General features: G+C 36.9%; 1 protein-coding gene across 7 annotated transcripts in view; it reads right to left on the reverse strand.

Moving 5' to 3' along the window:
- DPY19L3 (dpy-19 like 3 (C. elegans)) overlaps positions 1-15,479 on the reverse strand; it is a 33,852-nt gene that overhangs the window by 5,609 nt on the left and 12,764 nt on the right. For 3 of the 7 annotated variants that reach the window (XM_017828808.1, XM_017828807.1, XM_017828809.1), the window contains 9 exons: positions 15,161-15,295; positions 14,127-14,258; positions 13,014-13,115; positions 12,467-12,540; positions 12,064-12,222; positions 10,608-10,730; positions 10,135-10,246; positions 9,549-9,605; positions 5,682-5,764 (listed from right to left, as the gene is read on the reverse strand). In XM_017828808.1, coding sequence (XP_017684297.1) covers positions 5,682-5,764; positions 9,549-9,605; positions 10,135-10,246; positions 10,608-10,730; positions 12,064-12,222; positions 12,467-12,540; positions 13,014-13,115; positions 14,127-14,258; positions 15,161-15,295 — 977 coding nt within the window. Of the gene's footprint in view, positions 1-3,451; positions 3,547-4,976; positions 5,055-5,681; positions 5,765-9,548; positions 9,606-10,134; positions 10,247-10,607; positions 10,731-12,063; positions 12,223-12,466; positions 12,541-13,013; positions 13,116-14,126; positions 14,259-15,160; positions 15,296-15,479 lie in introns of all 7 variants that reach the window. The other 4 variants (XR_001877019.1, XM_017828810.1, XR_001877020.1 and 1 more) reach the window with 4 other exon arrangements.

Here is a 15,479-nt window from a genome sequence, read left to right on the forward strand (position 1 = left end):
AGCACACATTAGATGGAGTAAAATGAAATTAGAGTGTGAATAGTTGCCTAACATCCCTGTGCATGCATATGTGGCACCTCTAGTACTCAGGTAACTGTGACACTTTGGGTGCACTTAAGGGAGCCTTTGGGAACTGCAGCTCTAAAGTCAGTCGTCTTTAAGCTCCATGATCGGCTTGGGAATGTTGAGAGACAAGTATTAAATTTTATTATCGCCTTTCAAGAGATTATGCTTAGCAAATGAATTAATAATTACAAACCCTTCCAAGGAATTCTTGCACTGGTACATTAATCTCATCTAGGGAGGCCAGAGACAGTATTTTTAATAGGCCAGTTTAACTTTACTGATCGACTAGTTCTTCAGCACTTTAGAAAACCAGTTTTATTTTAAAGTCTGAAAATATTTAATCTCTTAAAAATTATTTTTTTTTTTTTACTTAAAATATTCAAAGTTACAAGTGTCACAAAGTAAATGTTTCGCTAAAAGAAATGAATTCCTGTTAGAATTTATGCTAATGTAATGGCCCTGACAGGCTGTCAGCCAGGACTCATCCCTGAATCTGCAGGAAAGCACAAGTCTTTAGGCTAAGCTGCAAAGGACATGGGCTAAACTCAGAGGGACTGGGTGAAGCTTAGACACCTGAAAGAAAAAGATGATTCTCAAAGCACCTTCAACATGTTTCCGTGTTGATGCCTCGGCCGGGCAACTTCTAGTGTGATAAAATGGTTTCTGTGTTTGTTCAAGATTAGTTCAAATTTTAAAATGCTCTGCAGTACTTAGCTCCTACCTTGGCCTTACCAAGGCAACCCTGCACCTCGGATTGCAAATTTGCATTATAATGGTCTCTCTAGCAGACTCAAACTTCCTTAAACACACTGATACAGCCCCCCCCACAAGTACCAAAGGCAAAACCACAGGAAAACAAGCAAACAACAAAAAAAGCCAAACCAGCCTGCAGCCTCTTTTCTTTAAAAAGAAGGCTAAAGGAAACAGTGAGTGCCCCTAATCCATAATGTGTAAAAATGCTTGTCAAAAATGTAGAATCATAGAATATCCTGAGTTGGAAGGGACCCACAAGGATCATCCAGTCCAACTCGTGGCCCTGCACAGACACCCCAACAATCCCACCCTGTCCCTGAGAACATTGTCCAAACCCTCCTGGAGCTCTGGCAGCCTTGGGGCTGTGCCCACTGCCCTGGGGAGCCTGGTCAGTGCCCAACCACCCTCTGGGGGAAGAAACTTTTGCTGAGATCCAGCCTAAACCTCCCCTGGCACAGCTCCAGCCGTTCCCTCGGGTCCTGTCCCTGGTCACAGAGAGCAGAGATTGGTGCTGCCCCTGGTGAGGAAGCTGCAGACCCTGATGAGGTCTCCCCTCAGAAGATGGATCATGTAGAAGATGCAGGGTTCCATTCCTCCCCTTTCCAAAAACATTCACTCCTGCCCAGAAGGGCTGAGTGCATTCTTTATTTACCAGGTAGTAAGAGTTTTGCCAGCACTCCTCCCTGTACCTTAAAAGCAACCTAGTGACCCTCCCTTTTCTAACAACTGGCTTATGTGCTCTGGTCCTGGATGGAGTTTAAACTCCGATGTTCCAGGTGAAGGCAGATGTTTCCCTGAGACTCAGATTTACATGTTCAAAGTCCTAAAAAATTATACTCCTTCAGACATATCACTGTCCATATTTTACTGGGCCAGCTCAGATCTTTCCAGACCAACAGCTGCTACTACTGGAGCCGCTGGAGAGACCCTAAGGAATACTTCCCAGGGATAGGATGACTTCCACATTCCATGGAAGCTCTTTCCCCTGTGCCCCTGTCTGAGCCAGGCACTAACTGCATTGCTCTGCACCCACTGCACCCATTGTGCTGCAAACCACTGAATGACACTTCTCTATTACACAGAAACGAAGCAATTTTTACAACTGTCTGAGCAAATGATGTATAAAATGAAAGGATAATTTGTTTTATAGCTCTCTGCCAAGCTCCATACCACACTGCCCAACCTGCAAACAATTTATTCTCTAGGAAATGTCACTAAATAATGACAAGGACTTACAGGTCAAACTGATTTACATTATATAATTTAAATGCCATTCCAAGCAGACCTGATGGCATTTTGAACAAATAATCTCATTTATTTTTGAAGCTCTAAGCTTTCAACAAGTTAATTACAGCTGAACTAATGGGTAAACTAAGCACTATATTATATTGCAGGAAGCTTTTCTTTACCTACACTTAAGAATTTAGAGAATTATATAAATACTAAAGAATAACTCATTAAAAATAAAAAGGTTTCACAGGAAGTACTTGCACAGACTCTGAAAGTCGTAGTAATTCTTTCTCTTAAACTGCTAAGAAATTATTGTGAGCTGGTTTTAAGGCAGCACTAAGGAAGAAACGGCCAACATTGCAATTACAGGTTGCACCATTAGAAATAAAATGGCTATTTCTACTAATACTCCCCCAGAGATGAACCCTGTAGTTGGCTTTCAAAGCCATAAAATCTGACCAGCCTCAGATTATTCCTTTACTAGTGCTCGAGTCTGATATGAATCCTTTGAGGAAAAGGAGATTCTGGGGAGGGGTTCTTAAATACACCATGAAAAATATTTCTTTTTCTTTAAAATAAACTCTTTTTATTTGCAGAGTGCTATAATAAAATATCGCAGGATTAGCTGGAGGTGATAGGCAGTAAAGCATATTCAGTCATACTGTCATGGTTCTTTTTTTTCCCTCTGGTTTGGAGAGACTGAAAATTGCAAAAATGGAAAACGACAGCCACAAAGGAAAAGCAACAAGATGCATTTTTGTTAGTCCCAGCCTCAAGTTTATGCATGCAGATTTTGCTCACATAAAGGAATGCACCTACACAGTTGGTGGAAACCTAGTTCTTAGGCACTGTCACGTTCGTGCCTAAATTTTACTGACAAATCAGTCAATGACAAAGGATAAGCCCAAGAATTTAAGAACAACAATTAAAAAAAAAAAAAAAGGTGTAATGTTGCCTTTAAAGTCTGGGATATGTGTTGATTTCAGTGTGATTACCCTTGAAAATTAGGCATGTAAATAACAGAGATGAGTTAAAATTTTTAACTGGTTTGAAATTAAAATATAGCCACTAATATAAATTAATAAAAAGTACTAAATGAAAGAACCACCACTGAAACACGGGTATTTCATTTCCATAACCTTAGGAGCCTTTTAGAACTTTGTGGGGTTTCCACTAATGTACAAATTTGCCTGCTTGTCCCCCACACCTGGTTCAAGTACAGCTGACATCCAACTATGCTCTGCTGAATCTCAGGCTCAGTCAACTTTTCCACTGTTTTGGCTGTTGCCTGAGATTTCTAAGAAGTTTTTCTGTGATTTTTGGCAACTGCTTAGGAAATATTCCACAATTCTAGACAGATTTCCCCTTTAAAGGCAGAAGACGTTGCTTCTTTAGCACTTACCAGAAGTAAACAGAGTAGGGAAGTTCACGCTATTGATTTGCTCATTCTACTGATATTCTTCCCCATCTCACAAATGAGCATGTTGTTCCTGTTGTCTTAGGGAGAAAGACCAAAACTAAGAATTTTAATGTACCTCCCAGCAGGGAACAGAGAGCTGTGAACTATCCCTGGGGCATTGGCAGGACCTTCTTGACTTTTTTTTTTTTAAAAAAAAAAAAAAAGCTAAGAAAATGAGGTGGTGGGTAGGAAAAAGCAGAGACTGGGATATGAAAGATCATTTTGTAAAAAACCCGTGCTCTACAATTGTACAGATATAAACCACTAGATCTTCCTGAAAATGCTATGGCAACTTGAGTAAGGGGAAAAGTAAGAAGTACATCTGCAGACACTTCCCAGTGGACAGACTAATAGTTGGTCATTATTCAGATTGTGTACTTGGACAAGTTAATATGCATTTAGAACTAAGCAGACAGAAGGGTTTTCTTGTTGTGGAGAGATTGCAAGACAGATGAGTTATTCCTAATTCACTGCTATACATGACAAATTAAGAGATTTTCATACTGAGTTTTAATAATGAATGATTAGCTCCTGACACCAGCCTTGACAGGTCATTAACTACAGCACAACTATCAAGTGTTGGTACAGTAACATATTTCTCTTACACGCCAAAACTTAAGAAAATCTGTCCCACTTTGAGAAACTTATCATAAATTTTGTTGACTGGTATTTAAAGCACAGATAACTAACTCTTCTTTACAGGAATAATATTTCTAAACACAGTAAATTCTAAGTAAAAAAAATTCCCTCTGTGATTGTCTGTCATGACTTAAAATGAAGAGAGGACAAGCACCAGTTTAGCATTCTCAGCACTAAGAACACATGAAACATTACTCTCATTGGAGCCAGTCAAATCCAGTTCGTGGCTGGGAATAACTCCACATGCATATTTTATGTATAAATCTATATATAACTCTATATATTGTACACAGGAGACCTGAACTATCAGACATTTACCATCTTTTAATAAAACAGTAGTGCTAAATGGAACTGGCTGGTAAACATTTGTCACAAAAACATGTCAATAAGGCTGCAAGGATTCTAAATGATGCAAAAAAACATGGCCTGCTTTCAAAATAAGTCAGTGAAGGCTTGTAATATATTTTACTTCTGAATTACTCCTTCTAGTTTATGAATTAAAGAAATACAGCATTATGGAGAGTAAATATGTTGCTGTGGATAGAATAGGCTGGGTGACTGGTTTCACTGAAGTTCATTGCATTCGAAGGAAATACTCCAAACAGTTGTTTATAATTATTATTATGTTAAATCCAGATTTACTTTCAGAATGTTTTCCTCCAGAATATGAAACTGACTTTCTTTTTAAAAAATCACTGTCAGAGTTCCAAATAAATACAGGTCTCAGGAATCTCCCTGTTAAGAACTTAGCCTGAAAGTTTTCAGTGGTTGCTGCATGTTAATAGAGAACATACCCCTTGAATTCACAGCCCTCCAGGGACCATCCTACCTGGCCTCTTTTCTCAGCCCTTCCACATGCAGTACTACAAACTGTTTGCACCTTCCTGTGCAAACACCTCCCTGTGCTCTGTGAGAAAGCAGAAGTGATGAGGTGGGGTTGGAATGATAAATTCCTGAAAAAGACTTTGCACCTATGCTTAGCTGGGACAAGTTCAAGTTCAATTACAAATATTTTGTTTGCAGTTTAGAAGGCTTGCTGGGATTAATACTAACAAGTATAAACAATTTAGATTGTTTTAAAGCTCAAGAAACAGAGAGTACAAATTTTTGAGTCCTACCATTGTACATCCATGCTTTTTACCATTATAAAGTTGAGAAGGACACCAAGTTAGGGGGACAAAAATAAAACAATTTCACTGTAAAGGTCTATTAACGTACAGAGGTAGCTAAATATGATGAAAGAAGCTTGACACGTCCCAATTTACCTCTTTTGGCTGGGAAAACTATGTGTACTTATGGGAGTAAATGGAATCAGATGGTTCCCTGAGGCACATGAAACACAGCAGTGGTACTGAACCAGAGTGGTCTGGGGGGTCTGATATCCCAACCTCTTGGTATCCCACTCACCCTAACTATCTCCACGGGTCACCAGAGTTCACTGATGAGCTGTGACAAATAAGGGAGAACACTATAACTAAGAACATTAGATCTACACAAATAGCATTTAACTTAAATAGAGAAAAAATCCTCTTACTTAATCCAGTTCATCAGCTCCACAGTGTCTGGGTCATAGAATTCTCTCAGCTCTGATAGTTCATCCATTATTCCTGGCCAGAACTATAATGGAAACCAAATAGAACAAACTCAAGACAGAATGAACAAAACAAGTTCTGGATGCTGAAACATATTATTCCCTCTTAGCTGGCAAATGATCCAACCAAAAGACTATCAGAGTAAAACATTTCAAAATTTACTGCAGACAAAGAATACGTAAATCGAATCTGGAGCAGAGAAAAAATGATTGAAACTGATTCTTTAAAGCTTAACCCTCCCCCCAAAAAGCTAAGAGAACAAAGATTTATTTAAGGGTTTCTTGTTCAAGCTAGTGAATAGTCAAGGGAAGAAGGGAGCATTAAGGGAGATAATGACAGTGCTAATGACAGATTGCTGTGCTTCAGTCTTTACTACAGAGGCTGTTACAGTGAAACCTATTCCAAACCTGCTTTCTTTAGATAGTATGGATTGCTGGCTTGAAAACTGAAATGCTACAAGAAAAAGTGTTAAGAAAACCCACCTGATAATCTAAAAAGCCATAAATCATCCAATTTATATAATGCTTATCCAAGCGTTCAGAAGGAATTTGAATGTGGTGCTGCTGAGCTTCTTTGCAAAAACATGCATTCTTTCACTACAACTGTAATTATGTAGGAGGACTGGGGAGCAGGAGATATAATTGGGCCAATTGAGATACTTCTTAGTTTAACTGTTTACCTGACACATTTACATTTGTTCAAGTACTACTGGCTGGTAGATTGAGAAACAACCAATATAGTTATGGCAGCATCACAACCCTGCAGCTTTGGCAAGTATGGAAGTACTATCACAGACATATTTCTGCTTTTTAGAAGCTCTCTCAAGAGATTAGTAAATAAACTAAGCTGTTGTGAAATGAGACTGTAGAGTCTCATAATGGATCAAAATTTCTTCTCTCCATTACTAAACTAGCCTGGATAGCTAAACATTCTGAAAGCTTGGATCCTTCAGGGGGGACACAGGAAATGAGCCTGGGACACTGCTCTCTACTGAGTGCTGGGGCTATTATATGGCATTCACTCATCTGTAGAGGTTTTACAAGTCACAGTGTCACACTTCTGCAATTATTGAGTCAGTACAAGCAGGTTTCACTGGAGAAAAATTCTGGTAGTGAGGCTTGCTATTACTGAATTGAAAAAGAGACTTCTGTGCTGGCCAAAAACCTGGAGGTGCTCAACAGTCCACTGATGACCATGGGAGTTCAGTACTTCTCAGATACAAGGACACTTATTTTGAATTTAAAAAGTATATTAACTCTTTGGACTCTGAATGTAAGTGAAAAGCAAGTACTACTGCATTCTTTATAGCTACTGTTGGCCTAAGAATGAAAATTAAGAACTCCTTAGAGAAAAATCATTAGATATTAAGAATAGAAATAAACACAACATTTTCTTTTGTAATTTTTTTCTACAGACTTGAGGTTTGAAGGATAAATACATACAGTACACACAGGGAGTTGTTCAGTACAGCCAAGGACTGCTCAGATCATGGGCATATGTTGCACTATGTGCCACAATAAATGTATGTGTCTGGAGCAAAAAAACTCGGCCATGATGAAGATAAAAATGCAGTTAGAGATATTACATGAACGAATAGTTTACTAGCAAATAGAAATCAAGATTATTTGGCAAACCCTGGAATTAGAATGCTGAAACTCAGGTGCTAACCTTAAGTACCAACAATTTATTTGTATGCCAGGAATGACTGGCATACAAACACAAATTGATGAGTATTACTGTCAAGTTAAATACAACACAGATAAAGCTGAATTATATGAATAACACCTGGTACTGCATCATATGTGTTGTGTTATCTACAGCACAGCTAAAGGATGTACATGGAAACATTTCAGCATTTTCACTTTATCTAAAAGATGTTTGCACTGTGTTAATGAAGAACACGTACACAGAAACACTGATGTCTAATAGGTCTCAAAACATGCTGTACCTGAAATCTGAAAGATAGGTGGAATTACAGCTGCATTTTTATCTTGATAAATTATTGTTCAAGTGATGTATTTGGGACTGTGGTAACCACATGCCTCAAAAGAGGCTTTATTATTTTATTTGGGATTAGGTTAATAATCCCATAAAACTCCTATTGTGGGGAACAGCACTAAAGTATAGTTCTTCTGAGAAATGTAACCATAACAAGCAGTGAAACACAGAACTGCCCCACTAGTAATTCCAGAAAACTAGCCATGATGACCAGTTAATTTTGTGGTGTACATTGAAACTGCTCCTGCAATCCGAGCACTCAGTGTGTGAACAGATAAATTCTTGTCTGGAAAGGAGAAAGGTAATTAAGCCTCTGTTACAAAAATCTCCTTCCTCTGCTTATAAGGTTTTAAAGAGAGAATATATAAACACATTCTCACAGAAGAAATGGATACTTTCCAAATCTCTCTGTAAGAATTTTTATTCTGACCATTTACAGGGAACCTGTGACAGGTTTTGCCCACCAGGCTTCTCATAAACTCTTTCAGCTTTGCAGAGAAGACACACAAAAATATCCACACCCCTGGCAGCTGCACTGCAAGAACTGACTTAGGACAAAAAAAACACTGAGAAGTGATGAATTTCTCATTCCCACTGAGAACTTTGAAAAACAGTGTTTTTCATGTCCATAAAAATTACTTCCTTTATTTAGAAGAAACACAAAAATTATGCTTCCCAGGCAGACTGAGCACAACTAATGACTGACCTAAAGCCTATGAAATCAGTGATTTCTGTTGACTTCTGAATTGAATCTGACAGGATTCAGGAACTTCACATCTGCTCATGAAGAGTGGGAGAAAAATTATTTCTAGTTGTCTGTCACATTGGACTATCAGAATGTCATGCTCTTGGTATCCCCCATGTCAAAAGAAATGGCATTATTTCTGTCATATTCATAGATGATGAAAATGGTAAATGACTTCCCAATGGGAAAAAAAAAAGTCCTAAAGAGTTTTCTAGGAGAATAATAAGACAATTTAAATGGAAAACAGTATTTTTTGACTTTTTGTTTCAGTTTTAAACAGGGAAACTGGAGTGAGGTCTAGTACCAGCTTTCTAAACTCTTATGCTTCACACTACTGACTTTCTAACTTTAATAATGAAATTAATCTTGAGTTTCTCTGAAGGGAATTATTATTTAACAGAAATATTCTCATCTCAGACTACTTATTGCAGAAACAATTGCTCCATCGAAGGAGCATCTGATTTTCTTGTCTTTGTGAACACAGATTAAAAAAATGGTTTGCCCATTAAATCAATGATCTAAATCTCACTGCTATGACAGACTGATAACCTTGTACACGTTATAAATTTAAATATTTTTTATGTATTTACACTTAAACATTTGACAATAATATTTTGTTGCTTGGACAGACTTGAACACTTAACAATTCTGTACTTTAAAACATATGAGATGAGGCATAACAGCATAGAATATTATGATTATTTTTCCTCCTGTAATGAATCATTACACAATTTAACAATCTGCATATTATCCATAACTTAATTAAAAGCCAAACAGACAACTCCCATTTCCATAAAATTATGCATTTAAATAACACCTGCTGACTTACATATATACAGTTAGACAAACATTTGTATCCACAAACAGCTACTCTGGATCAAATGAGCCCAACTGATCTTTTACACACAATTCCATACCCATAAAGGTACTTGCACTTCAGGTAGTCTATCCCCATTCAGTTACAAATCTTGCATGTAGTAACTAATAAAACAACATCCTTTTATGAGAAAAGGAAATTCCATGTAACTTAAAAAATGCCAAAACATCGAGAAAAAAATTTTCTTACCTTATATGAAATGTACAGTAATGTAATTATTGGTATAGAATATTTAAGCACCTGTGCCTAAGAGAAATTGAAAAAAATATTGGTTATTCTGATGAGACATTTATTTGAATAGATTTAATTTTTAATGTATTGATATGTAAAATACTTAACACGTAGTGGAATTCAGAGTTTGAATTTTAAGACCATATTTTGATTTTGTTTTCAAGTAAAACCGTAATTACAGACCCATCCCAAGTGATGGACTGATATCTATATATTTAAATCTATATTCTACAAAGTGGAAAACACTGTCATTCAATATAATTGACTGCAAAGGTCTTCTCAGACTGCTGAGGATTTCTTAATATGGTGGCTTTTTTAGTAAAATTGTGGTTATTTTTCATAGCCACATCTATATTGCCATCTAGTGTATTCAAACGGAACTGTTTAATACAGAAACCAGTAGAAAATACATTTTACTTACTAAATTTACACAAATGTACATCAGAGATACCCAGCTAAAGAGAACTGCAAACAATATTCAGCTGTGAGCCTTGATTTGGTTTAGCTAAGGACCAAACCCCATTGGATGAAATGCTGTAAGTACCCTCTGGGATGTGTAGAGATGGACACACTTCAGGATAAGTTTCCAAACTTCTGTGCTGCACAGGCCAAAGGATGCAAACACACACATGTGGGATGTCCAAAGGTACTTCATTCTGCAAAAACACAAGGTTTTCACGATCACCTGGAGCTCTGCTAAAGCTGCTTGATGAGGGCAGTTCATGTCCAGAGAAGTTCTGAAGACAATTTTCTTGGACTTTCAGGACTCTGAAATAACTGAGTACAAGACTGACTCGGCACTTTGCTATGTGCTCTTGAGAACATATCTGTTCCCAAACTCCCAAACATTCTTTTTGGCAGAATTCTGGGAAATGCTTCAGTCTACAAGTATAAACACACCAGGGAGAGAAAGAAGGTTCATGATCCTACAAAGTTTGCGGTCAACATATTTTACACTCTTATAAAAATACACTCAGTCATCTAAACAAGCCCCAAGTAGAATTTAAAAATATATACCTCATTGTGCTTAATGCCAGACATCCAAAAAGAACTGTGTGAACCAAGCTGTAAGCAGCATCAGGCTTCAGTGTTATTGTGCACTCTTCCATCTTTTCCATTAACTTGACTTGATTTGAACCACTAATTAAAGAAAGAAACAGTGTTATATTAAGTTCTCGAACATATTTCATATCATTATCTGCATTTTAAACAGCATTGAATCCTTCTGATGCTAGAAAGCAATACTACTGCTATCAGTCCACAATCTTCTATTGTATCTATGATATAATTAAGCCCAATACCACCAACTTGATGTAGCAGCAAGTATTTCTTTTCATGTCTAGATTTTTGGAAATGCAGTGAGTTTAAATGAGCTGGATTAGAGTGAGATAAAACTGTTTACAGAAAGGCAAGCTTGGTTTCTTGCTTGAAGTAGCTACTCCCATGAGGTTCACAGGGCTTAGATGAGAGTGAAGAATTTAACTGTGATTTGTGGGGTTGTGCTGGTATATCTGGATGCCAATAAAGCCACAGATTGGAAGTAGACTTACAGCAAATCAGTTTTGAAAGGACTGGTTGTTGCTTGAGGTGGCTGGTCTTGTGAATGTAAGTGGAGGGCCCATTAAAAGAAAAAAAGTATGCTTAAATGTGTGAGGTCTTCCTCTGTTCTTTTCAGGCAGGGGATAACTGAGATAACTGGACAGTGTTAAAAATTAGGGTGATGTTTGTGATTACATCTAGGATTACAGAAAATAAGAGCAGCAGAGTCTTTTCTTTGTTTTTAAAATTTAAAACTGGTGCAGAAAGTTTTTTAAGAGGCTGGTTGAATAGTACCAAAATGATTTACAGATGATTCACTTCATAACTGTCACAAAATAGTTTCAGAATGTCTTAAGATACTTGCCCTCTCTTTCTGCCACCTCCTCCCTCTCTCTTTTACCCTGTCTTCCCTAAAATCTGTGATGACTGGCACTAGTTACATGACACTCCTTGAATTTTTGCTTAATCAAGTTTTATATCCTCCCTTCTAACTGCAGCCCAGATTGTACCTATAAAACTGAGAGGTCTATAATGAACCATTTACTTTTTTTTGTTTTAATAGCAATTCTGTCTAATTTTCTTCTAGTGTTCTCCAAATACCTCAGAATCCTACAGATCAGCAGTGGGAACAGCCAGCAGTGATGCACAGCTGGGAGTGCTTTGCACCTTTCTCCTGCTTCCCCTCCCAAACCCAACCAACCCCACGCAAACTGCAAAACCTTAAGAGCAATCCAAAGAGCTTGAAGGAAAGTTTACACTTTTAGCTTTAATAGGATGTTACTGTTCTGCCTGATCTCTCTATCAGACATCCTACTGTTTCCTCAGTACCTGTGGAAGTAATACTGATAGCTGCTGTATTCAATTGTCAGTTCCTGAGCCATTTGAAGATGAGAAAATTGATAAAAATGTGAATCATCTTAAAGTTGTACATTACCTGAGGTTCCTAAAGGCAACAATTACAGCTGCCACTGCCATAAGGAAGAGAACAAATACGTAAACGTAAAAAAGTAACGTATCCGAGAGCCTTGAAAAGGTGTTTAATGGTAATAAACCAAAAGCTTCTTCACAGAGATACAGGTTGGCATCAAAATCTCTAAAGAAAAGAGAATAATCCTTGTCAACAGGTATGGTGTAATTTGATGTCAAAAAGGATCAAAGTTTGCTTTTCTCACAAGAAATTAAAAAGCTGCAGTTGTGCAGATTGTTGTAAGGGAAAATATGACACAAACATGAGGTACAAATCCATGATTTATCACACGGATTTCAAATGAGAACAACCTGCAGGTTTCAATTAATGAAGTCAAAGAAAAAAAAGCAGAATTGCAGCTAAATCATACCTTGTTGCTCCAAACCCAAATTTTGCTTTCAGAAATTTGAATATATGTTCATCTGACTCAAGATTAAGAATTTTCTATAGAGTAGGGAAAAAGAAAGGAAATTATATTTTAAGTATCAAAAATGTGACACAGGTAAGCAGGTTTTTTTCACCATTTAAATGAAACTGTAGAGCACCACAGGCTTACTGAGAAGGGTGCTTTGCAATTGAATAAGCTTTCAGTTTTAACTGCATTCACTGAAAAGTAAATTCAATGAAAAACTATGCAAATGCTCAGCAGCATCAGAATGCAATACAAATCTACATTTGTTATAAAATTACAGGTGAGCTTCAAGTTAACACCAATTATTTGGTGTTAATTTATGAGGTTTTCAAATCCATATATCAAAAAGATTAGCAAAACAATCTTTAATTTTTAGAATGCAGTCTCTGAAACGCAGTGAAACCTCACTGCAATTTTTACTTAATGACATCACTATAGATGGTTAACAAATAGCTTTTAACATAATACATTTTGCAACTTTCTACATAAAAAAACATTTGCTTACCTTGATGAATTTATTTATCAGGAGAGTCAAGCACAAGACTAACAGAACATGCAGGATAAGTTTCCCAAGCCTGTTAAGCAAGCCACCCTTTTTTAGGTTTTTCTACAAAGAAGAAAATATTAGAATTTCAGTACTTTTTTTGTATGTATTTGGAACAAAAGCATCACAGGCTATTTGAAACAGCTGGTCTGCTAGGCCTGATCAGGATCTAATTGTATTAGCTTCATGTAAGCAAAAATGTATACAAATATATAAAGATATATTTCTTCCACAAAACCGAAGGGACAACATCACAAAAGTTCCCCAGGCTCTTGACGTGGCAGAGTTTTGGAAGAAGCCAACCAACCTTCCTTTGGCAGTGGCCCTATTATATTTATACAACTAATTTCCTTTTGAAATACCTCTTCATTAGATCTTCCACCTAAACATGGCAAAGGGGTCTTCTGGCTCTAACTGTCAGCTGAAAGGATTTTGAGCAATTTTCCAGTTAAAAGCTCCAGATCCAGATGAGCTGCTCACAGGCAACTGGGAATAGGCACAGACATTGTCTTAACTATAAAAAATACAGTCTTGATTTTAGGTGGTCAGAAATGAGAGACAACAGGAATGGCCCTGTAAGATCACACACTCTGGTCAGAGACTGTTGTCGATGTCAGTATCAGAAAAAAGAGAACTGTAAATGCAGTAAAAACCCGAGTCTTTGAAAGAAAAGAGATTTCAGTAAGCTGAATTCAACATGTGCCCAGTTCTCCCAGAATATTTGTTGGAGGCAGATCCATAAATTCAAGCCAAGTCCTGCTGAAACAGGTGTAAAGTCCATTTATGCAATTTTTTGCAGGATCCAAACTGCTGCTTGCACAATCAGGAATGTTAATAGCAATCACAGAATTATGGTGTCTGATGTGCTTGGTTATGCTGCAGTTACTGTAATTGAAGTCATTATTTGATCAGGCAATGTTTTTGCTGCTTTACACTACATAATTCCTCTAATTAGTATTAGTAATTGAAAGTTATAATGCATAAAAATTACTCATTTACATATATACATATCTATGTATATACAGATACCTATCCACTCTTTATTTAGTACCACAAAAATATTTCAGTACCCACCTGGATTGTTCTTGCTACCAAGACAGAAGCATTAAAACTTATAAGTAGTGATCCAAGAATCATAGAATTAAAGAACTGTAGGACACAGACGAGCAGTAATCCAGAAATCTGAATGATATAGAGCCACGTAACCTGGAACAATAATGAGATTTTTATGTCTACAAAACCTAAGTCATGGTTGTTCTTCTATGAATATGTTTTATAATTTATTTCAACGCCTATTATTTTTGCAAAAAATGCATCATATTGCACTAAATCATCCCATTTAAAGCCATTACTACATCCTCTTTATATTTATGTCCTGAACTAGTGAGGTTAATATTTTACGCCCATGTTGTAACTAAGGAAGCCTGATCCTATAATCAAGCAGATACAAATAAGTAATTGCAGAATGAGGAAATCATTAATCACTTAATATACTTTGGAAGATGCTTTGTAGTTTCTCTAGTCAAAGAAGTGTTTCTGTAGCCTCTGATGTCTCTCTAACTCAATAGTTATGGCTCAGTGAAGTTCAGTAACCAAACATCACCTTTTTTAATAACAGATCAGTATAGTCCTGTTTGAGCTATGCTAAACTGTTGTTCAGCTGAATGCAAACACTAAACTGTTGGTTTTCTGACACAGGGGTACCAAAACACACATTTTACCTGACACAAAGATCAGTCTTGCACTAGAGCAGTGGTGTAAATCGGCGTCAAAGAGCCCAACAAACTCCAACAGTTTTAAGTAGCACTTTTTTTAAAACTCATATGGAATAAGAGTGGTGTGGTAAGTCAGTTTTGGTAGAATTCAAGATGAAGCTGGTAATTTGCCAATTTTTAATGTAACTGATTTGTCACATTAACTGTTAACTTCAGCTTACGTTTGCAGAGAAGAGTTTATTAATTTTTACACTCGCAGTATAAAAGCACAATGCACAGTGTATAATCTGTATTACTCTGGGTATCCAGGCCACTAGTTAGTAAAATACCTCCAAAACTTAGTTTTATGACAGTAAATAAAGAAAAATTGGTTATTTCCAAACATAAAGTTACCTTTGCTGTGGGCAGCATGTCCAAGCAGTCCAGTATGAATAATGCCAGTGCTTGTATCAGCATCATGAACTGGTTAAATTGCCAAGTCAGGCTAAAGAGAAACGTTGCTATGAATACAGCCATAAGTGTTAGTCTCTGGAAGGAGGGAGTGAGGTTTTATTTAATTTTATAGTTTCCTTCACTAAAACACAAAACAAACAAAAACCCCAGCAAAACCGACCAAAACCCACCTTGATTTGGTTTTATTTCAAATCTACTTTTAAAACATTACTATGAGTTTTATAACTGCAATAACTGTTTGGAGGATAATGAACATTTA

The sequence above is a fragment of the Lepidothrix coronata genome, unplaced genomic scaffold (assembly GCF_001604755.1).
Source record: "Lepidothrix coronata isolate B3197 unplaced genomic scaffold, Lepidothrix_coronata-1.0 Scaffold153, whole genome shotgun sequence".
Lineage (NCBI taxonomy): Eukaryota > Metazoa > Chordata > Aves > Passeriformes > Pipridae > Lepidothrix > Lepidothrix coronata.